This window comes from Chiloscyllium plagiosum, unplaced genomic scaffold (genome assembly GCF_037043375.1).
Source record: "Chiloscyllium plagiosum isolate Xiang-an unplaced genomic scaffold, Cpla_swu_hap1 HiC_scaffold_6, whole genome shotgun sequence".
NCBI lineage: Eukaryota > Metazoa > Chordata > Chondrichthyes > Orectolobiformes > Hemiscylliidae > Chiloscyllium > Chiloscyllium plagiosum.
This window is the reverse complement of record NW_028270144.1, coordinates 8010752-8034940: the sequence shown is the minus strand read 5'-3', so window position 1 is coordinate 8034940 and position 24189 is coordinate 8010752. Positions and strand designations below refer to the sequence as shown.

The 24189-nt window shown below is 42.1% G+C and overlaps 1 protein-coding gene across 6 annotated transcripts in view; it reads left to right on the top strand.

Moving 5' to 3' along the window:
* Positions 1–24189, top strand: part of LOC122550440 (ETS-related transcription factor Elf-1-like) — a 142999-nt gene that overhangs the window by 63424 nt on the left and 55386 nt on the right. For 4 of the 6 annotated variants that reach the window (XM_043691174.2, XM_043691175.2, XM_087987871.1 and 1 more), the window contains exon 3: positions 3549–3720. In XM_043691174.2, coding sequence (XP_043547109.2) covers positions 3549–3720 — 172 coding nt within the window. Of the gene's footprint in view, positions 1–3548; positions 3721–13909; positions 14059–22747; positions 22946–24189 lie in introns of those variants that run through there. The other 2 variants (XM_087987872.1, XM_043691176.2) reach the window with 2 other exon arrangements.

Sequence of the window (24189 nt, the reverse complement as noted above, 5' to 3'; positions counted from 1 at the left end):
CTTAATTGTAAGATAATGCCATTTGAAGACTTATTCGCTGAACGTGATGACTGATTAAGTTATTGACCTTCTGTCGATACTGCATTCAAAAAGTCCTTCAGGTGATACGGTTAGTGTTAATTTCCATGGCTATCTGTTCTCTCGTACTTATTGCTGGAGAGCCTTCTGATAAGATGACCTAACACCTCCTGTTTTTCCCCCTTCTGTGCTGTATCAGAATTTGCTTTGAGGTGCTGTTTGTACTCTTTTGTAAGTGAATCGTCCCCAGCTATTTCCAGTGGTTGCTCTACGCAAACTTGACCAGGTACAAGCTGATTTAAGTGATGCACACTAACTAGCTGTAAGTGGTGGCAGGTATGCAGTCACTCAGTGTTGTGCTTAACGCTGTGCTACATAGAGATATAATATGAAGAAAGATTAGATTAGATTACTTACAGTGTGGAAACAGGCCCTTCGGCCCAACAAGTCCACACCGACCCGCAACCCACCCTTTCCCCTACATTTACCCCTTTACATAACGCTACAGGCAATTTAGCATGGCCAATTCACCTGACCTGCACATCTTTGGACTGTGGGAGGAAACTGGAGCACCCAGAGGAAACCCACGCAGACACGGGGAGAATGTGCAAACTCCACACAGTCAGTCGCCTGAGTCGGGAATTGAACCCGGGTCTCTGGCTCTGTGAGGCAGCAGTGCTAACCACTGTGCCACCGTGCCACCCACATATAAATGAGCAGGCAGTACAAAATTTGTGTTCTGCTTGGAATGCTTTGAACAAATGGACAATAATTGTACATTGTAATCCCTGCAGTAGTTTTTGGGCACAATTAAACTTTCAAAGAATTGAAATGAATCTTGACAGCTTTATTTGTAAGCTAATGGAGAAATTAACTGTTATAAAGGCACTGTATTATACATTTCTTATGGGTATGATTTTAAATTGCCGCATCTAAGATTTCTCTGGCCCCAAAGTCATGGTTTTGGATATACCAAGCTTACAACTGGCCCCTTTGTCAGCCTTGTTATGATAAACATACAGGAGAAGGCAGCCTCACTAATGCAGCTTTTGCGCTACATTATAACTGAATGTTAAGGATCAACCCAGGTATTAGAGGTAATATTACGTGGATTAAGCTATGCCCATTTTTTTAATGTTACATGTAGGTGACTTTTCACCCATAGCCATTCTGATGTTTCATTTTATACCATGTATATAAGTTGACCGCTGTTCTTGGAGGGGGGGGGCGGATTTTCAGTGTTTCAAAGGCGACTTCATTTACTGACACTCGTAGTATTGTCATAGTTTGGTGTTCTAAATTATTCTTTATTCATCTTCAGTGAGCTATGAAGAGTATGTTTAGCAATGTTAACGTCAAATCTCTTCAACCTGTCTTATTTTTCCTTAAATTTGTTTTTAAATTTGTCTTTGTTTTTGTATTCATCATTTTTGCATTTGGTCAGAAGTCACATGACACTAGTTATAGTCCAACGGGTTTATTTGAAATCACAAGTCAGCACTCCATCTGATTAAGGAATAGCGCTTCGAAATCTTGTGATTTCAAATAAACCCATTGGATTATAACCTGGTGTTGTGTGACTTCTGATCTTGTCCATCCCAATTCAACACCGGTAAGTCCACATAATGTTTGTATTTGTATAGTCACAGGTAACTACAATATATTTTTTAAAAAGCAGCTTTTTGGAAAACTCTTCCAAACACAGAGTAAGATATAGATTTTAGAAAATAAAGTACGATTTGGGAGATGATATTTTTGTCATCCAAACAAAATTTGATGAAGAATCACATTCTTCCTGAGAATATACCCATTTTTGACGTCACTATTGGATAGACGGAACTGGGAATGTTCTTGAACCTCAATTTTAAAGAGTTTTTAATGAATACAAATATCCTTTGATGTATTGCAGAAGCCTTTGTTCAAGTGCATGTGCATTCAGGTTGTATTGGTGTTGTTGTGGAAGTATTATAGTTTGTGGTATTGTTTAGAAAAAAAAACTTTGTATGCCATGATTTTTGGCAATTTTAGTACCAAGTTGGTAGTCAGCAATGTGAAAGCAATGGCCACAAACAGAATGCCTAGTCAGCAGTATTTCTTTTACTGAACACAAACAGTTGACGTGACAGTGTTGTTGGGACAATTTTCTAAATCAAAGACTTGCAGTCCTGATGAAAGGTTATTGACCTGAAACACTTTGTCTGTTTCTCGCTGCAAATGTTGAGTTTTTCCAGCCTTTTTTCATTTCTACTGCATTTATATTGGCCCTTTCATAATCTCCAAGATGCCTCAAATGTTTTACAGCTACAGAATTACTTTTAAGCTTTGATTGTCTGTGTAACATTCACCAATTCGTGCACAGGAAGCTCCCAGAAACAGCAGTCAGATAATGACCAGAATATCTGTTCAGTGATGTCAGCTGGAGTGTTCATAGGATCCAGTCGAGATGGAATCCTGGTTTAGACCTCATCCAAAACACAGCAATTCCAACGTTATAACAACCTTTTGATGCAGCAAGTTGAAGATGTAATCTGGGCTGACACTCCAGTCTAGTATCAAGGAATGTAAGCCTAGACTTGGCACTCAAATCTCTGGAGTGGGAAACAAATGCTCTCCCTTCTGACATATGTCACAGTTGAAACAACTTCATTAAGCTCTCTTGTTTCAAACCATAAACAAGAGAAGCTGAAGTGCACCTGTCCCCTCTCCTGAAATCTTATTTCTCCCAAAGTATTGTTGTCTATTTTTCTGACCATTCATTAATGGAACTTTAGTCTGAACTTTATCTCTGACTTCACGATATGTCTCCTTTTTGACATTTTATTACTGTGTACACATATTCTTAAATAGATGTTGATTTCATAACAGAGATGAGATGTTAATTATTTATCAAATTTGAATATTAGAGTGTGATTGCAATAGACTAAAACATTTTTACAGAGGAGCATAATTATTTATTTCCACTGCAAAAGTTTTAAAAAATGACTCTTCAGTTCAGTCTTACAAGTTAGAAAGCAATTTGTTTTAAGACCTAATATGATACATAAGGAGAAGGAATCGTTCTGAAACTGGAATATATTTCTGATCTCCTAACTGAAGACTGAGTGGGTGGTTGAGTCCCCATTGGCTCTAAAGTAGGAACGTTTCTTATCTTAACAGTTGGCTTCATAGATATAGTCATTTGACATTGATGTTCACGTGGTAACAGTAACTGGTATTACAGCACAATGTTTCGAGTGTGCACTATATTTTAGACTGTAACTGTTTAACTTTTTAGTAGAAGGGATCTTTGGTGCCTGGATTTTCTATTGTGGAGACAGCAGAACCATAAATCCGAGGACAAATGACCTCTTACTGGAGCTGTAGTATTGATGGGATTGTATTACACTGGCTGACCCTGCCAACCCACTATGAGCAATTTTTATTGGAACTATTTTTAGGCAGCCTGTGCATTCCTGCAGTCTTTTCCTTAATGATAAGGATGGATTTAAACTTCTAACCATACAACTCATTTGTAATTTTCTTCCCTGCAGCTCAGTGGTTCTTGTATTTTCCCTGCTGTCATTGTGGAGCAAGTACCCAATGCAAACCTGCTGCAAGACTATTCTGGTCTTTCTTGTGATGAGGAAACTAATGGAATGATTAATGACAGCTCACTGGATGTTGCCGAAGAGCAAGTTATTGGAACGGACATCACACTTTCAGGTTGGTTTGTTCTCTTTTTTTTTGTACTCATTCTCTTTCATACCATTGCAATCAACAGCAAGACGCCCTGCACCAATAGCAAGAAAGGTAACAAAAATAAGAGGTTGAAAAGGCAACCTTGGAATACAAGGAAAATGAATGAAGTTACTTCAATGAAAAACGTGACAAGACAAAATAAATAGTCCCCTTTGTCTGAGCAAGAATGAGCAGAGACGATATAAAATAAACAGTACAATGTTAAAGAGTTTGGAATTAAAGAGGCTTATGGGGTGCATGCACAGAACTTTGAATATGCCATTGTCAGTTGCATATTAATTGTATTTAACAATATGCAGATGGTGGGCATTAACTGGTGATTGACTTGAGCCCCTGCTGATAGGTAGGTAGATACTGAACTTTGGTCATTAGGTACAGAGGTTAGAGTTAGCTTCGTTGTCACAGACTTGAATGTGTGCAGTGAAAAGTTTGCAATATCACCGCTTATTGTGCCATCTGAGGTACAAGATACCTAGGTACAGGTAGTTAAGTAATTGGTACAGAATTGCAAGAGTAATAAATAAAAGTACAACATAGAGGGGAAAAAAAAGTACTCTATTGACAGTCCTTTCGCCCCCGTCCGTGCCAGCACTGAGCCTCCAGATCGCACTGGGCTTCAAATCTCAAGGCCTCACCTCCAGTCTGTAAGGGGCTCCCCTTCCCCCGACGCCCTCCCCGCTACGCCCTCTGGGCTGGGACGCCCCTCCCTGCTACGCCCTCCGGTCCGTGACTCTCCTCTGGGCCTTGCCTCCTGTACCAACCTCTGATCCGGGAATGAATTCCTCCATTCCCCTCCGAGTAAGTAGACAGTTGGAAGATGGAAAGAAAGCAGCAAAAGAACGGTTGGAGCAGAGGAGTTCCAGCTGGAGCATTCTACCCTGCCGCCATCTTGGACTGGAATCCTATGTTTGTATGATGTACTTCTGTAAGTAAACATAACTGTGAAAATATTGATTCCAGTTATATCCTTCACTAATTGGCTTTCAGGAATAAAACAGTTCTGTCAAGTTCATAAACCTGTTGAAGAAAAATATAGAAGTCAGAGCTTTATCAATAAAGGCACGTAATATAAAAAAGATTAAACTAAAGTTTTATGAATCAATTGCTGAGGCCAAGCTGAAAAATTGTGATAATTTCTGGCATCTTACATGAGAAATGATGTCAAGATCTTGAACAGGGTAGAAGCCTATTGACTAGAATCAAGAACTGGTTGCCTTACTGTTGGGAGGATGTGATTGAACTGGAGACGGTGCAGAGGAGATTTACCAGGCTGGTGCCACGAATGAAAAGCCTCAAATATGAAGAGAGACTGGGTTTGTTTGCTGTGGAACCTCGGAAGCTGAGGAGGGATCTGATTGAGGTATTCAAAATTATGAGAGGTCTCGACAAAGTGGATTGGGAGAATGTCTTCCCCATGGCAGGCATGTCTAAGACCAGGACGGCTTAATTTTGATATGAGGAGGAGGTGGTTTAGAGTGGAAATGAGGGAATATTTTCATCTAGACAATTGTAGAAATATGGAACGTGCTGCCTGAGAAGGTCGTCGAGGTAATTCGCTTACAACGTCTTAAAGTATGTGGATGAATGCTTAAAATGCTAGGGCATAGTAGGCTGTGGGCTAAGGGTAGGTAAAATGCAATTAATGTAGTTGGAGTTTGTTGGTCAGCATAGACATGGTAGGCTGAAGGGCCTGTTTCTATGCTCTGTGACAGTTCTGACATTGAGTTTCCAGGCTGAAAAGGAAATACAATAAAAGAAAACAGTAAGACTACCTTGGATAGACTCTGGAAACATTTTCATATTTCTTTAGAGGACAATGTAGAGTTTATCTGTGAACTTTTGTTTTAATTGTGCAAAAAGGATTGTGTTTGTTACCTGATTTAAAACTGATGTTTTTCATCTTTGTGACATTAAAGGCCTTAAGGCATGATCCCTTGTGACATGCATTCAGCTATTAGATGGAATTTTGAATTAATTTTTTTCAGATTTCAGTCTTTATAAAGATTGTTATAAATGTTGAAGGGGTGCCTAAGCACACCAAACCAATCAAAGGGGTCATAGAAGTGAGTCTCTGGAGATTCTGTTCCATAAGGACTGTGATGATCCAATGAGAGACTGTTCATTAGATGTGCATCTTGTTGGTAGCCATTACATGGGACTTTGGATGGAACATTTTGTTGATTAATGTAACTTAAGCTGGAATGGTTCCATGGAAAATGAAAAATTCAACAAAATTAAAACCAGTTTGGAAAAATATAGAGAATACCGATGATGTTAAATTCATACAGAAAACAGTGAATGCTTGTAACTATGTCAAGTGTATCTTGTTATATAAACTATTTAGAATTAAATGTATCCTTTTTTAAAATACACTTCTTCACCTGTTCATTAGTAATTGAAAAATATTGATTTTAGTTTGTTTATTGCAGTAAAAGTTTTCATTAGTGAAATCTTGTCCAGCGGCATTATTTCCATTGGTACAGTGAGGGTTCCTTTCCTTTTTGTAGGTCTCTACATGGATCATAACATTGCAGTTAATAAAATCTAGCTCTGAGAATTGGCTACCTTGTTTTCAATGTTGTACTGTCTACACTTCACAACATACTTTATTAATAGGCTGGCCAGCTGTCTGGACTGACAAAAAAAGTGCCAAAAGTTATTTCTTTATACAAGGCAGGAACATTAGCAGGATCATCACAGACAGCCATATGATGAGTGCTGCCAGAGACATTGACCACTTTGTTTGCCAGGTTTACTGTGAAGGCATTGTAGTTTTCTTCTTCTTGGCAGCTTTTTCAAATGTGATAGGGTTGGGGGGGGGGGAAGTGCAGCATGCCAAACGGAGGAGAGAGATGCTGAATTTTCTCAACAGCAACAGGAATATGAGTTGTCAGAAACATACTCCCTGGGAAACTAATTAAAGTTATAATTTTCAAGTGAGGTGACCCCTTAATTGGCATTGAGACAGGTTCTGTCTCTAAGGCCAGTCAGTAGCTTCCAGTGAAAGCTGGAGGATCAGAGATTGCCCAGTTTCAGAAGAGCACCCAAGGACAGTACAAGGTTGAATGTGTCAACGTTTTTCAGACACAACTTAAAATATTTAAGAAAACACATATTTAAGAGAGATCATAGTGTCGTGATTGTCATGATGTCAGCCAGATGGACCTCAGAATATGAGTTCCCTGATTGGACTGGGGCAGTTAGGGAGCCCTGGCTGAAAAATATAAACAGGAATGTCAGAGGTTCTGTTCACTCTGAGAGCTAGCTCTGAGGGAGCTGGGTCAGAGTCAATAACTCTCCATCAGTAAATACAGGGTGACTCGGTGATGGGATACCAGCCTCTGTGCAAATATTTCGGTGGCGATGAGAAAAAAGCACATTCCTGAAGAAATTCACTGTCAACAGTCGGTGCATTGGGGTCAGCATTTCTGGCATCATTCGATCCTGCCATCGAAAACTGGGCCCAGTATGTGGAAAGAATGTGTTGTTTTTCTGGTCATGATATGGAGTTGCTGGTGTTGGACTGGGGTGTACAAAGTTAAAGATCACACAACACCAGATTTTGAGTGTCTAGAGTTTGAGTGTCTAGATTTTGGAGTGTCGCTCTTCATCAGGTGGTTGATGAAGGAGCAGTGTTCCCAAAGCTAGTGTTTTCAATTAAACCTGTTGGAGTATAAATACTTAAAATTGTGATGGAAAAGAATAGACCAGATCTAAAAGTTGAAGTTCTAAATTGGAGAAAGGCCAATTTTGATGGTATTAGGCAAGAACTTTCAAAATCTGACTGGGGGCAGAGGTTCGCAGGTAAAGGGATAGCTGGAAATTGGAAAGCCTTCAGAAATGAGATAACGAGAATCCAGAGAAAGTATATTCCTGTCAGGACGAAAGGAAAGGCTGGTAGGTATAGGGAATGCTGGATGACTAAATAAATTGAGGGTTAGGTTAAGAAAAAGAAGGAAATGTATGTAAGGAACAGACAGGATAGATCAAGTGAATCCTTAGAAGAGTATAAAGGCAGTAGGAATATACTTAAGAGGGAAATCATGAGGGCAAAAAGGGGACATGAGATAGCTTTGGCAAATAGAATTAAGGAAAATCCAAAGGGTTTTTACAAATACATTAAGGACAAAAGGGTAACCAAGGAGAGAATAGGGCCCCTCAAACATCAGCAAGGTGGCCCTTGTGTGGAGCCGCAGGAGATGGGGCAGATACTAAACGAGTATTTTTCATCAGTATTTACTGTGGAAAAGGATATGGAAGACATATACTGTTGGGAAATAGATGGTGATACCTTGCAAAATGTCCATATTACAGAGGAGGAAGTGCTGAATGTCTTGAAACGGTTAAAGGTGGATAAATCCCCAGGACCTGATCAGGTGTACCCTAGAACTCTGTGGGAAGCTAGAGAAATGATTGCTGGCCCTCTTGCTGAGATATTTGTATCATCGATAGTCATAGGTGAGGTGCCGGAAGACTGGAGGTTGGCTAACATGGTGCCACTGTCTAAGCAAGGTGGTAAGGACAAGCCAGGGAACTATAGACCAGTGAGCCTGACGTCGGTGGTGGGCAAGTTGTTGGAGGGAATCCTGAGGGACAAGATGTACATGTATTTGGAAAGGCAAGGACTGATTAGGGATAGTCAACATGGCTTTGTGCGTGGGGAATTATGTCTCTCAAACTTGATTGAGTTTTTTGAAGAAGTAACAAAGAAGATTGATGAGGGCAGAGCGGTAGATGTGATCTATATGGACTTCAGTGAGGTGTTTGACAAGGTTCCCCATGGGAGACTGATTAGCAAGGTTAGATCTCATGGAATACAGGGAGAACCAGCCATTTGTTTACAGAACTGGCTCAAAGGTAGAACACAGAGGGTAGTTGTGGAGGGCTGTTTTTCAGACTGGAGGCCTGTGACCAGTGGAGTGCCACAGGATCGGTGCTGGGTCCTCTACTTTTTTGTCATTTAAATAAATGATTTGGATGTGAGCATAAGAGGTATAATTAGTAAATTTGCAGATGACACCAAAATTGGAGATGTAGTGGACAGCGAAGAGGGTTACAACAGAATCTGGACCAGATGGGCCAATGGGCTGAGAAGTGGCAGATGGAGTTTATTTCAGATAAATGCAAGGTGCTGCATTTTGGGAAAGCAAACCTTAGCAGGACTTATACACTTAATGGTTAAGTCCGAGGGAGTTTTGCTGAGCAAAGAGACCTTGGAGTGCAGGTTCATAGCTCCTTGAAAGTGGAGTCATAGGTAGATAGGATAGTGAAGGTGGCGTTTGGTATGCTTTCTTTTATTGGTCAGAGTATTGAGTACAGGAGTTGGGAGGTCATGTTGCAGCTGTACAGGACATTGGTTAGGCCACTGTTGGAATACTGCGTGCAGTTCTCGTCTCCTTCCTGTCGGAAAACATGTTGTGAAACTTGAAAGGGTTCAGAAAAGATTTACAAGAATATTGCCAGGGTTGAGGATTTGAGCTATAGGGAGGGCCTGAACAGGCTGGGGCTGTTTTCCCTGGAGTGTTGGAGGCTGAGGGATGACCTTATCGAGGTTTATAAAATCATGAGGGGCGTGGATAGGGTAAATAGGCAAAGTCTTTTCCCTGGGGTCAGGGAGTCCAGAACTAGAGGGCATAGGTTTAGGGTGAGAGGGGAAATATATAAAAGAGAATTAAGGGGCAACCTCTCCACTCAGAGAATGGTACGAGTATGGAATGAGCTGTCAGAGGAAGTGGTGGAGGCTGGTACAATTGCAACATTTAAAAGGTACCTGGATGGGTATATGAATAGGAAGGGTTTGGAGGGATATGGGCTGGGTGCTGGCAGGTGGGACTAGATTGGGTTGGGATATCTGGTTAGCTTGGACAGGTTGGACTGAAGGGTCTGTTTCCGTGCTGTACATCTCTATGACTCTATAACCTGGTGTTGTGTGATTTTTAACTTTTTCTGGGCAAATGACACCAGAGCAGATGAAAAACAATGAGTAATTCTTCCGACAGCTTGTGGACCCACAGCACCAGACACTAAAACCTTTCAAGAGTTGAGGGACTTAACAAAGGAATATTGTGACCCCCAAGCTTCCTCTAATTTTGAGATTCCATCAGGTTTTACTCTGCAATTTAGGGGAATCCATATTGGGACTTTTGACCAGGTTAAGACAATTGGCAAAGGCATGTGCCTTTGGTTTAATCTTTAATGAGATGCTGAGGGACTATTTGGTATGTGGGATTAATAATGTAAACATGGAAAAGTACCTACTAGCTGAAGCCCAACTGGACTTCACACTGGCGTTGCAACTGGCTTTATCATTGGAAAGTGCAGCAAGTGGAGCATGAGTTGCAGGGTGTTCTGATGGAACTGGACACCCTCGCCAGATCGACTCAGCTTCGGGAAAACCACTAGAGTGAAGGCAATTGCATAGTCTCACTCAGGACACATCCTGAACAGAGGGTCACTCAGTCAGCCTGCATTAAAACCCCAAAACAAAGCCAAGGCTCGGTCAAATGATTAAAATTTTCTTAGGTTTTGAGCTGGCAAGCCATTGTAGCTGCTGCTGGTATTGAACTCAAGTCAGAAAAGAGTCCCACTGGACCGAAATTGAGTAAGAGAACTCAGAGCCCAATATCCGGAAGAGGGCACACCCTGGAAAGTCCACATATGTCTGGATTGGAACTTCCAATTGCTTAGCAACATTCAAATCAGAACCAATCAAAATAAATGTCTGGTGAAATGGTCACCTTGTTCTAATGGAGGTTGATATTGGTGCGGCTATTTCAGTGATCATACGACCAGTTTTTAACATACTTCACTCTGGATTTCAACCCTTAAGTTTGCACAAGACCTCGGCTAGACTGAGCACCTATATCGAGGAACGTTTTCAAATTAAGGGTACAATTTCAGTTCTATTCGCTTATGAGAAACAGTTGGCTCAGTTCCACTGATTGTCGTGAAAGGCTCGAGCCCAAACTTGATGGGGCCGAAATTGATCGAGAAAGATTCACCCTGATTGGCTCAACATTTTTCGAGAAGAAAATGGCTGCCTGAGCGAAGTCCTAATTTAACACCCAGACGTTTTTCAGGTGTGTTTCAAGTGACCTACTTGGCTAAAGAGTTGACAAGTCTGCATTACAACCATTGGAAGATAAAGTGAGGGTGATCAATGGTGCACAGTCTGAGCGTAGGTCTTTGCTTGGGCTGGTCAATTATTACACAAAGTTCATACATAACCTGGCCTCCGTCCTGACACCTGTTCATCAACTTTTGTTTTTAAAAAAGAGGGGTCAGATTTGGAAATGGTCACATAGCCAAGCTGTAGCTTTCAGGGAAGAGAAGAAACAGCTCTCATCCTCCTAAGGTAATCCTCAACACTGGTACCCCTCAAGGATGCATACTTAGCTTCCTGCTGTACACCCTGTACACCCATGACCTCATTCCTGATGAAGGGCTTATACCTGAAATGTCAATTCTCCTGCTCCTCGGATGCTGCCTGACCTGCTGTGCTTTTCCAGCTCCACACACACTACTCTGGTCTCCAGCATCTGCAGTCCTCACTTTCACCCGTGACTGTGTGGCCAAATTTCATATGATCACTATGACACCACCGTTGTAGGCCGGATATCAAACCAAGATGAGTCAGAATACAGGAAGGGGACAGAGGGCTTGGTGTCATAGTGCAATGATGATGATCTCTCTCTCCATTTCAGCGAAATAAAAAATTAATCATTGACTTCAGGAAGAAAGGAGGAGGAGAAGACGCCCCACTCAATCAATGTAGCTGGGGTGGTGACGGTTGAGAGTATCAAGTTTCTGTGAGTGACGATCACCAACAATATATCCCAGACTTCCTGCATACAGTGACAGTCAAGAAGCCACAACAACGCCTCTTCTTCCTCAGGAGGCTAAGGAAATTCGGCATGTCCATAAGGACCCTGGCCAACTTTTAAGGTACACCATAGACAGCATTCTATCTTGGTGCATCATGCCCTGATATGGCAACTGCTCTGCCCAAGACCCGAAGAAACTACAGCCCAGACCATCACAGAAGCCAACCTTCCAGACATGGACTCCATCTATACTACTTGTTGCCATGGAAGGGCTGCCAACATTATCAGAAACCCCTCCCACTCTGATTATATACTCTTCCTACTCTTCCATCAGACAGAAGATACAGAATCCTGCACACCTGTTCCAACGGGTTCGAGAATAGCTTCTTCCCTGCTGAACGGACTCTCTAATTTCAAATGTGATGCTAACCTTTTGTGCACCTCCTGTGCAGCCATAACCTTGTACGCCTCGCTCTGTCCAAGCACCGTGTGAGCTGCATGTCCTTGTTTGTTATGGTCTACTTGCGCTGCTCACAAAACAAAACTTTTCCTGTACTTACATGTGACAACAATGAATCAAATCAAATCAAATAGTGGAGGTGTTGACACACAATAATCCCAAGCGAGACTTGGCGTTGACAGGGCAATGCCTCCCTGTACAGCGTCAGGGAAGGTGGCCCAACGGAGAGGGACAGTCAGTAGCGTATGCATCCAGGAGTTTGGTTAATGCAGATTGTAATATACCCAAATAAAGAAGGAAGGCTTGGCTGAAGTCAGGAAGTTCCACCAAAGCCTTTAAGGGCAAATTTGTAATAATAACGGACCATAAACCCCTGCTGGATCTACTTCAAGCGGACAAGGCAGTGCTGCCCATAGTTTCAGGCTGAATTCAGCAGTGGGCTCTAATACTAATGGTGTTTGACTACACATTGGAACACCATCCAAGAGGCCAACCAGCTAATGCAGATGCATTGAGCCGCCTCCCCCTGGTAGATACACCACCGGTGGTACCACAACTGGAAGAGTCCAGAATGGTTTTAAATTTCCCGGACGTCCATCCAGTCACAACTGACAATATCAGACTTTGCACACAGAACGATCCAATCCTGATAAAACTAAGACAGCTGGTGGTAATGGGGGAAACCAAAGGGCCACCATAACCAGAATTGAAACCTTTTTGGACCCAGAGAGACCAGATCACAGTAGAGGATGGCGTATTATTTTGGGGAGCAAGAGTGATTGGCCTGAGCAAATGTTGCCACCCAGATACTGGCTGAACTACACCAGCAACATCCAGGGGTCTCCAAAATGGAGATGTTGGTGAGAAGTTATGACTGGTGGCCAGGATTGGAAACAGACATAGCCGCGTAGGTGGAGCAGTACCCAGAGTACCAATATGGACAGACATTACCTTCAGCTCCCTCATGTTTGTGGGAATGGCCAGGTGAACCTTGGACACGGGGTTAAACGTCGACTATGCAGGTCATTTCATGGGCTATATATTCTTAATGATGTGAACATTCACTCAAAGTGGCTGGACATGCATAGAGTTCATTTGTCAAACATGGGGACGATGATGGAAAAGCTGTGAGCATGTTTTGCAATACACGGGCTCCAGACATTTTAGTCACAGGAAACGGGCCATCATTTACCAGCCGGGAATTAGAGTCTTTCACAAAGTCAAATGGCATTCCATATATAAGAACAGCTCCATACTGTATAGGAGCAAATGACTGCAGAGGCTGGAATCTGTACTGAAAACAACAAATGCTGGAGATCACAGCAGGTCAGAGAGCATCCATGGAGAGAGTGCACGCTAACATTTTGAGTCTAATGACCTGTTGTCAGAGCTCCAAGAAGAGCCCCGTACCATCCATCATCCAATGGTGTGGCAGAAAGAGCAGTCCAAACTTTGAAGGCAGGCTTAAACAGCCAACAGCTTCACTGGACATCAAACTGTACCAGTTCCTGTTTGATTATAGGACCATCCCTCCTGTAACGACAGGGATAGCTCCTGCTATGGGGAGAAGACTCCACACCAGGCTAAATCTGATCTTCCCAGACCTGGCGGGGGGAGGTGAAATGGCACCTGGAACACCAATGTTGGACACAAGACTCCTCTAACTCAGACAGTTTACTTCAGGGGATGATGTTTGGTGTAGCAACCATGGGAATGTCCCTGCATGGGTAAGAGGATGGTTAATGTGAGGTCATGCCCAGTGATGTATGAAGTTCAGGTCGGTGCGATGTCCTGAACAGGCACGTGGACCATATGAAAGCTACAAACTCTCAAATGGTGCGGGAGCAAATCATGCCCAGATCCTTGACAGCCTTTCCGACTCTTCCAGAACCCACAGGTTCTCCCTTTCTGTCAAGTGTTGAAAATGCCTCAGAATCTGAGATGGGCACGGCAGATGTCGATGCCTTTGTCACTTGAAGAGGAGGATGAATTTCTTCCGAGACCCTCCAGGCACAAGAGGTGAGCTACCAAATATTACACACTGTGCCTGTGTTAGAGGCAGAGCTGGATGAACCTAACAATAGATGATAGGTGCAGGAGTAGGCCATTCTGCCCTTCGAGCCTGCACCACCATTCAATATGATCATGGCTGATCATCCTTAATCAGTATCCTGTTCCTGCCTGATCTCCATAACCCTTGATTCCACAATCCCTGAGAGCTCTATCCAACTCTTTCTTAAATGAGTCCAGAGACTGGGCCTCCACTGCCCTCTGGGGCAGAGCATTCCACACAGCCACCACTCTCTGGGTGAAGAAGTTTCTCCTCATCTCTGTCCTAAATGGTCTACCCCGTATTTTTAAGCTGTGTCCTCTGGTTCGGCGCTAACCCATCAGTGGAAACACATTTCCTGCCTCCAGAGTGTCCAATCCTTTAATAATCTTATACGTCTCAATCAGATCCCCTCTCAGTCTTCTAAACTCAAGGGTGTACAAGCCCAGTCGCTCCAGTCTTTCAGTGTAAGGTAATCCCGCCATTCCAGGAATTGACCTCATGAACCTACGCTGCACTCCCTCAATAGCCAGAATGTCTTTCCTCAAATTTGGAGACCAGAATTGCACACAGTACTCCAGGTGTGGTCTCACCAGGGCCTTGTACAGCTGCAGAAGAACCTGTTGTGGTTCTGTTCTGTGAGGAGGCTCCCAAGCACTGAGGATGTCACCTAGACAGGGGACGAAACATCTGCAACACAAACTCCCAGCACGGTGAACAGAACCACAACAACGAGCACCCGAGCTACATATCTTCTCACAGACTTTGAACATGCAGAAGAACCTCTTCGCTTCTATATTCAATCCCTCTTGCTATGAAGGCCAGCATGCTATTAGCCTTCTTCACTACCTGCTGTACCTGCATGCTTACCTTCATTGACTGGTGTACAAGAACACCCAGATCTCTCTGTACTGCCCCTTTACCTAAATTGGTTCCATTTAGGTAGTAATCTGCCTTCTTGTTCTTGCCACCAAAGTGGATAACCATACAGTTATCCACATTAAACTGCATCTGCCATGCATCTGACCACTCACCTAACTTGTCCAGGTCACCCTGTAATCTCCTAACATCCTCATCACATTTCACCCTGCCACTCAGCTTAGTATCTTCAGCAAATTTGCTAATGTTATTACTAATACAATATATATTAATGATATAGAAGATGGTTAAAAAGCTGCAGTCCCAGCACTGATCCCTGCGGTACCCCACTGGTCACTGCCTGCCATTCCGAAATGGAGCCGTTTATCACTATTTTGTTTCCTGTCAGCCAACCAACTTTTAATCCAAGTTAGTACTTTGCCCCCAATACCATGCGCCCTAATTTTGCTCACTAACCTCCTATGTGGGACTTTATCAAAAGCTTTCTGAAAGTCCAGGTACACTACATCTACTGGATCTCCCTCGTCCATCTTCAAAGTTACATCCTCAAAAAATTCCAGAAGATTAGTCAAGCATGATTTCCCCTTCATAAATCCATGCTGACTCTGACCTATCCTGTTACTACTATCCAGATGTGCTGTAATTTCATCCTTTATAATAGACTCCAGCATCTTTCCCACCACTGAGGTCAGACTAACTAGTCTATAATTTTCTGCTTTCTCTCTCCCATCTTTCTTAAAAAGTGGTACAACATTAGCCACCCTCCAATCCGCAGGAACTGATCCCGAATCTATCGAACTCTGGAAAATAATCACCAACGCAACCCGTTGCTAAAATATCTCCAAGAGGAGCTATAAAAGAAAGAACCAGCCTATATCCTCAGACTTAGCATTGGGGCATAGTGATTGTAATGTGGTCAGCCAGGAGGATTTCTCAGAATGAGTTCCCTGGTTGAATCAGGTTAATAGCCCCAATCAGGGAGTCCTGGCTGACAGATATAAACAGGAGTGTCAGAGGTTCTGTTCATTCTGTGAGCTGTCTGAGGGAGCTGGATCAGTGTTAAGGACTCTTCATGTGTAAATAAAGGGGGACTTGGTGACTTTGTGCAGCTAGACCAATAATTTGGAGGGAGGTGGTAGGAGTCCATGTATAGGGTAGCCTATTATAGTATGCCTGTCAGGTATGCTGCCACCCTGCCCTGCTGCTAGGTGTCCGTCTGCAGCCACTTTGGTCCCCTGTACATTGGGAAACAGCAAGATCCCAGGCAACCTCCTAAGCTCATTTTTAATAAGGTAGTAATAATAATAACCTTCTAGGAGAAAGTGAGGACTGCAGATGCTGGAGATCAGAGCTGAAAATGTGTTGCTGGAAAAGCGCAGCAGGTCAGGCAGCACCCAAGGAGAAGGAGAATCGACGTTTCTGGCATGAGCCCTTCAGGAATCCTGAAGAAGGGCTCATGCCCGAAACGTCGATTCTCCTGTTCCTTAGATGCTACCTGACCTCCTGCGCTTTTCCAGCAACACATTTTCATCCATAACAATAGCTGGTCGCGAGTTGGTGGTGTCAGCTTCCTAAGCTTTGCACTCTCCACCTGTGAACCATTCTTCTTGAACCTTGATGCTTCTCTTGAATTGAATTTAGTGATCCATTGCGCTCTCTTTCTGTTCTACCTGATGAGAGATTTGCCTGATGTTAGTCAGTTAGTACTGCAATGTGAGACTGTGGGGTATCTGTGAAAGCCAGAGAGTATTAGCTGATATAATAGTCTAGTTTTCTTAATGCTGTGCTCTATCCCTAAGCATTTCCAATTAATCAAACATCTTGGTAATAGGTAGGATTTATAGCTGGTGCACTACAATGCCTCTCAGGTGAATGCATTAGTTAACTATTTTCCCATTGTGCATCAAAGGATTGCAGACATTTGCAGCTATTAGACTGACTCAGAATCTTTTGTTGCAGGTAACATGATCTATATATTGAACTTTTAGTAGCCTGCAGCTGGACAGTAAAATGGTATTGAAAGAAAGGTAATCTGAGGTGCACATTGAAGGCTCAGGTGTATCTTTTTCAAATGTGTAATTGTGAGGAATTTCAAGAATGGTTCTGAATTTGAACCTCTGTTTCTCATTTGCTATGCATCACTAAAAGTGGGAGAGTTGGATTGTAATGCAATCTGGGTGATAACCCAGAAGTTAAAAGATGCTTTGAATAATTTTGAACATACTGCATTAAGGGAAAGTTACACATCCCCAAAGAATTATTTGATTGTGAAGAATGAAGAGCCCAGCATCATTTTTTATTAATGCAACTACCCAATTATCACGGAGCACACAATTTTGTGTTGTTTAAAAATGACCTATTTTTAAAAACAACTGCAACTTGTATTTATATACAGAGCTTTAGATGTAGTAAAATGTTTCAAGGTATTTTATGGGATAATAAGAAAAGCAAAGTTTCTCATTGAAGCAAAGGAGATGATATTAAGACAAATGATTAAATATTTTGATCAAAGAGGTCGGTATCAATGAGTGTCTTACAGGAGGAGAAATGGATTCAGAAACCACAAGATTGTAGCAGCGCGTTTCCCTGCTTGAGGGCTTGTGAACTGAAGGCAGTCAATAGTGGTCTAAGAGAAGCAAGACTTTCATAAGAGTTGAAAGTCAGAGAAATGCCGTGAGCTCAGAGATTGTAAGATTATAGGCGGCAACAGAATAGGGAGTGATTTAAACACAAGGGTGAGAATTTAAAAATCCAAGGTCTTGCTTGACCACCAGCCAGTGTACACCAAGCAGGACAAGGGAGAGGTTCAGGTGCAAGTTTGGATGTAGTTTTGGAAGACTCAAATTTATGGAGGAAGGAATGTGAGCTAAAAGAAGCGAGAGGTGCAAACATTTTTGTTCCTCAAATTAAATGTCCTTCGAATGTCATAATGTAGTATAGATTTCAGAGAGATAGGGAAAGAACAGGGGAGTAGGATAATTGGATTCTAAATTGGAGAAATCTTTCAAAGAACCAGCATAGTTAAAGCAGCCAAATGGTGTCCTTCCATGGTTCTCTGATGAGGATTACTCAGCTAAAATTTAATTTTCTCATAAGTTAGTCATTTATAGAACTTCATTCCTATTTCTCACAATGTGGCCTTTTCGACATTGGGAAAATGAAGCACAGACTTGGGTGAAGGCTTTACAGAATGCTTAAGTTACCAACTTCCAACATCTATGTCTCAGGGACTCCATGAAGCTTAGTGCAAGCTGGAAGAACAGCACCTCGACATCTATTTGGGCACCCTGCAACCTTCTGAATCCAGTTAAGAGTTCAACAATTTTAGGGCCAAAGCATGTTCTCCCATGTCCTTACCCCAACCCCACATGCCAGGCCTTGGCATCATATGGGCTGCTGCCACACACAACTCAGTGTTAGCCAGTAACAGCCTCCATTAACAGCTATTGATTGTCCCATGCTGACCTTGACATATTCCTTTGATTGCCCAACTGTTTTTTTTTGTTGACTCTCTTTAGGCTTCATCTCCTCATTGTTTATTCTCACTGCACCCCCACCCCATCCCCAAACCTCTGCACAAATACCAACGTATTCCTAGCCACCATCAGTTCTGAAGAAAGGTCACTGGATTTGAAATGTTAACTCTGATTTCTGTCCACATATGCTGCCAGACGTGCTGTGTTTTACCAGCAATTTCTGAATTTGTTCCTGATTTCCAAAACCTGCAGTTCTTTCAGTTTTGTTTTATGTTGTGACATATTCTGAAACAGATGGGGCTTGAACTTAGGCCTACTGGTCCAGAGATAGAGACAATACCACTGAGTTACAAGAGCATTTCAACATTTATCTCCTCTTATTTTTAATAAGAGTGTGTTTTGGATCACTGGTTTAGGAAATTCCTAACATTGAAAAATGTGGAAAACCTACATGGTCTGAATCTTCTTCTCTGGCAACATACTGACGTGATACAATCCCAAAAGCTTTTCCTAGAAAGCATTAGGCACACAGGCTTAAATTTGACATCGATTCTAATCATTTATTAAGCATTTCACATTTGTACCTGCTCTATCTATCACAGTTGTAGGTAGATAGAGCAGGTAAAGCAACGCTTGCAAATGAGACAGTGATCAGTTTTTTTTTTAAACAGCTTTATAAGACTTTGGTGAGACCACACTTAGCGTACTGCGTTCAATTCTGATCACCACATTACAGGAAGGATGTGGAAGCTGTGGAGAGGGTGCAGAAGAGATTAAGCAGGATGCTGTCCTGAATTAAAGAGTATGCACTATAAAGAGAGGCTAGAAAAAACTCGGGTTATTTTCTCTGGAGCGACAGACGCTGAGGGGAGACATGCTATAAGTTTATAAAATTGAGATGCATAGATTGGGTTGATGGTCACATTTTTCCCATAGCTGAAATGTCTAAAACTAGGAGACATGCATTTCAGATGAGAGGGAGAAATTCCAAAGGAGATGTCAGGGACCTTTTGTTTTACACAGAGAATGGTAGGAGTGTGGGATGAGCTCCTAGGGATGGTGAAGGCAGATATGGTAGGGGCGTTTGAGTCTTTTAAATAAGCACATGTATATGCAAGGGATAGAGGGATATGGCTGAAAAATATGTTGCTGGAAAAGCGCAGCAGGTCAGGCAGCATCCAAGGAGCAGGAGAATCGACGTTTCCGGCATGAGCCCTTCTTCAGGAATGAGTCTTTCCTCATTCCTGAAGAAGGGCTCATGCCCGAAACGTCGATTCTCCTGCTCCTTGGATGCTGCCTGACCTGCTGCACTTTTTCAGCAACACAGCAGTCCTCACTTTCTCATAGAGGGATATGGACCAAGGGCAAGCAGAAGGGATTAGTTTAATTTGGTGTCATGTTCGGCACAACATCATGAGCTGAAGGGCCTGTTCCTATGCTGTACTGTTCTAGGTTCTAATAGTTGAAGATGCAATTGGAAACAGATCATAGGGAGATAAGAAATAAAACAGGAATGGGCCATATAACCCTTTGAATCTACTCTGCCACTCAATAAAACTCAAATAAAGCTCAAGAAAAATGATTATCTGTATCAACTCTGCTTTTTTTTGCTCTATTTGTAAGTCCCTTAGTTGATGCTTTTATGGGGGAATCTGTTGATACTAGTGTCGAATATACTCGAGCACTGACTATTTGCAGCATTCCAAATATTCACCGTCTCTGACTAAACAAATTATATTTGTATCAGGGTATGGCAATACTTGGTACAATTTAACAGTGCTGCCTTCTGGTGTTACAGATGGATAGATGATATATAGCTAAGGTGTAAATAATACACAAAGTCCTTGCTCCCCCGAATTTCAATGAGACGACTCATTGGGAATTGGGATACATGATATAAGCATGTTAAAAATATTTTCTCATAAGCTTGGCTTCAGTTTGATGAGAAGGCTATTGTTAGTGCTATGACATTTAATTGTCTAGAAATAAGGGACTTTGGAGCAGATACTATCTTTTTAAAAAGTGTGGACCAGCTGAGGTAAACTAGTCAGATTTGTGGAGTCACTGTAAGGAAGATTAATAATTTTTTGTCTATTTAAAGTCTTAAGTTTAAATTGATGGTGTAAGTGTGAAACAATTTAATAGTGAAAATGGGAAAAAGCAATCTGGTGAAAAGAAATGAGTATGAGAAGAAATAACTAAGAAAGGAAAAAAACATGCATTTATCTCATGCCTTTCACAACTATAGGATTCCAAAAACCCCTTGCCACCAGCAATACAGTTTGAGTGAAGTCATTGCTGTACTGCAGAGTCCATGGTGATGAAATTTCATAAAGCAAACAGCAATGTTAGTGGCTAAATACTCTTTTTGATGATGTAGGCTGAGGATGAAATTGACCAAAGACAAGTGAAATCTCCTGCTTTTCATGTTTCCATGCAACCACAGGATATATTGTGATAAAATAAAACAATGGACTGTGGATGCTGAAGATCTGAAACAAAACTAAGAATTGCTGAAGAATCTCAGCAGATCTGTCAGCATATGTGGGGAGAAAACAGAATTAACATTTCCAGTCCTGTGACTCTTCATCAGTTCTGAAGAAGGCTCACTGGACCTAAAACATTAACTCTGCTTTCTCTACGTTTCCCCGATCTGGAGAGCTACCTCTCATCTAAGGCTGACATTTATGTGGAAATTCAACATTACATTCGATCTGGGAACCCTACCTTTGCACTCCAAAGGATGAATGTCTTTGACAACTGTCCATCCATGCTCCTTGTGTATAGGCAGTCAGCCTTCTAATTCTTCGGTGTAAGTCCAAAACTTAGACTATAGGAATGGTTTGGAGGGATACGAGCCAAATGCTAACAAATGGGGTTAGATTAATTCAGGATAACTGGTCAGTATGGAACAAAGAGTTTGTTTCTGTGCTGTACAACTCCATGAGTCTATATTTTGCATCGAATTTAGGAAGCGGAGGCCACAGTTTAACATCTTGCTTGAAGGAAGACAAATCTAATTTGAGCACATAATCTAAGCTAACATTTCAGTGCAACTCTGAAGGAGAATTCTTTCAGAGGAAAAATTTGAAGGAAACATTGACTACGTTTTCACATTAGATAGATATAAAAATACCTAAAATTAAACTCAGGAGAGGTTTCCGTGGTGATCTGAACGTCTATCTGCATCAATAAAATAAACTGCCTGGTCTTTGCCACATCTTTGGGTGAGGTTTTTGCTATGTTGAGTCGGGAAATGTGGTGCTGGAAAAGCACAGCAGGTCAGGCAGCATCCGAGGAGCAGGAGAGTCTTTCATCAGGAATGTGCTATGTTGAATTTGGTATTTGCCTGCATTATAAAAATGGGTCCTCAAAAGTAACCCAAAAGACTATTCTGGAGCATCTGAAGGTCAGGATAGGTGTTGTCTAAATAATGCATGATCATCTTTGGAGTAAAGTCATTCTCCAGCTTGGTCAGTGTCGCGTGTTACAACTATTTATGGGCGAGATTTTATTTTCCCAGTAAGCATCCCTTTTTGTAGGGGGAGGAAATGGCTCAAATGATGAAAAATGTGTTCGCGGCGTCTTGAAATAATTCTCAGATTAACCAGGCACAGTGTTACAGTCATGTGAGGAGGCTCTCCTCCAGCCACACACCATTTGTGGGATGGTGGAACACTGCAAACGGGGGCGGGGGCGGGGGGGGGAGAGAAAGTGCTGCTTTCTCCTGTACATTGGTGAGATTGCAAGCGCCGGCGGAGCCCTGCTTAGCTCTCACTCATTTGGGGGTGTTTCGTTTTAATTCATTCTTGTCGCTGCAGGGATCATCAAGGTGGAATATACAGCAGCTCAGAGAGGCAAGTTTTTATTTGAAGTCAGGGTGCTGTGGCAGCCTATGGAAGTGTTGCCAGACCCCGCCTCTCCAGGAAGTGCCGATGTACCGACTGTTTCTGCACATGGATCGACCTTTTATCCAGGAAGTCTAGCAAAACATTGGCTTCAACCATTGCACCAAGCGCTGGAGGTGTTCTCCACTTTCAGCCTGTACTTGAGCTGCTGCAAGCGGACGGTCCGGCTTATCAATGCAGCTATGAAGCTGCAATGGGATCCCAGCAGGATAGGGGTATCTGCTCCTCCTGAGGCTACACACGCTCTTTCAGGACGAGTTAAAGCCTATTCCTCTCTTCCCCTACCCCTTCCTCCTTGTTCCAAAGCTTCGGAGTGCAGTTAATTTCCGGATTGTTTCTCTTCTCTCTCTTTCACCACCCCCCCCCCCCCCCCCCCCAAACTCCGCCCTCCTCTAATTCTTACTTTGACCGAGGAAGACTGCAAAAACAAAATATCTGGAGCCTGGCAATAAAAAAAAATCTACGTTCCTGTTAGGTTTTGTTTTGGAGGTTGGGTTTGGGGGGGGGGGGGGGGGTAGGTGGGAGAGCTGGCAATAAAATGGCCACAGCCCTTTATGAGGGACGGAACCAGCTGGATCTGTTAATAAAAGCAGGTAAGAACTTAAAGTGTGGGGATGGGGCTGAAATGCAGTTTGAAACTGTGCACAAGGTTGGGAGGGGATGGGGTGGAGGGTAGGGTTTGGGGAGGCCAGCTGGGAATTTTGAGATCAGGAAGTTAAAGGGAAATGGGATTTGAGACACGTTTGCGTGAACATGTAATGTCACTGCAGGATTCAGACAGGAAGAGATGAGAGTATAAATTGATTTCTGTACCTGCATGACTTGGTATGTGATGGGTAAGACTAAATTCAGTGCAGTGCATTTGCAGATTTAGTCCTTTTCTCAGTTAGCAAGAGTTTTGACTTGTGAATTCCCCCATTCAGTGCTATTTTCAGGTGTTGCATATGTAGTTCATTAAGAGGACTCATTTTGTCTGGTGTGTTGGACAGTTACTCTATGCCATTGCTTTCTGATCTTTTTTTATTGGATTTTGTTGTACTTAATTTGCTTCCAGTTCCACATCTAGAAAAATCAATATTTAATTTAATCAAGTATTATTGGCATACTGCTTTTATGTCCTATTTAGCCTAAACTTGTGAATTCTTTCTCGAAATGTCCTGCACTTTGTAATCTTCCTCCTTAAACTCCTTATAGTACTCTCCTGAGCTCTGTTTATGTGGAATGGTGGCCAACTTGATCAGATTACATTTAGTGTGAGGTACCTTGGGAAATATAAAGTTAAGGGCGCTATATAAATGCAAGTTATTGGTTTTACTTTTGTAAAACAAAATGATGTCTCACAATAAGTTTTATATTGAAGACACATTGTAACAGGTGGAAAAAAATAACAGATTACTTCTGTTTTTGAAACGAGTGAAAGTGTATGGGATGCTGGTGGAAGCTATTTAACCGTAGAAAGTGAACAGTCCAGTAGAATTTATGATAGCCAAAATTAAATTTTCTAGTAAATTTTAGCTTGAGTTTGATGCACTGGATATCATTATTCAGTCTGTGACCTGTTGATGTGGACAGCACTATTGCAAAATCCAAGGCCAGATTTGCAGGCTTCATGCCTTTCAGTGGTTAATAATTATTTTTGCAAATGGTTTGTCAAACGCTCATCTGCAATGTGTGCTGAATATTATTTAATTATTCCTGTTTTATTCTTGAATTATTTCATCACTCTATGTATATTAAACCTTTATGTTTAATGGTTGGACTTTTATTAGAAGGGGTGTGGATTTACATGTTCGATGCTTGTTACATATATATCCTATGTTCAAGTTACCCAAGTTTC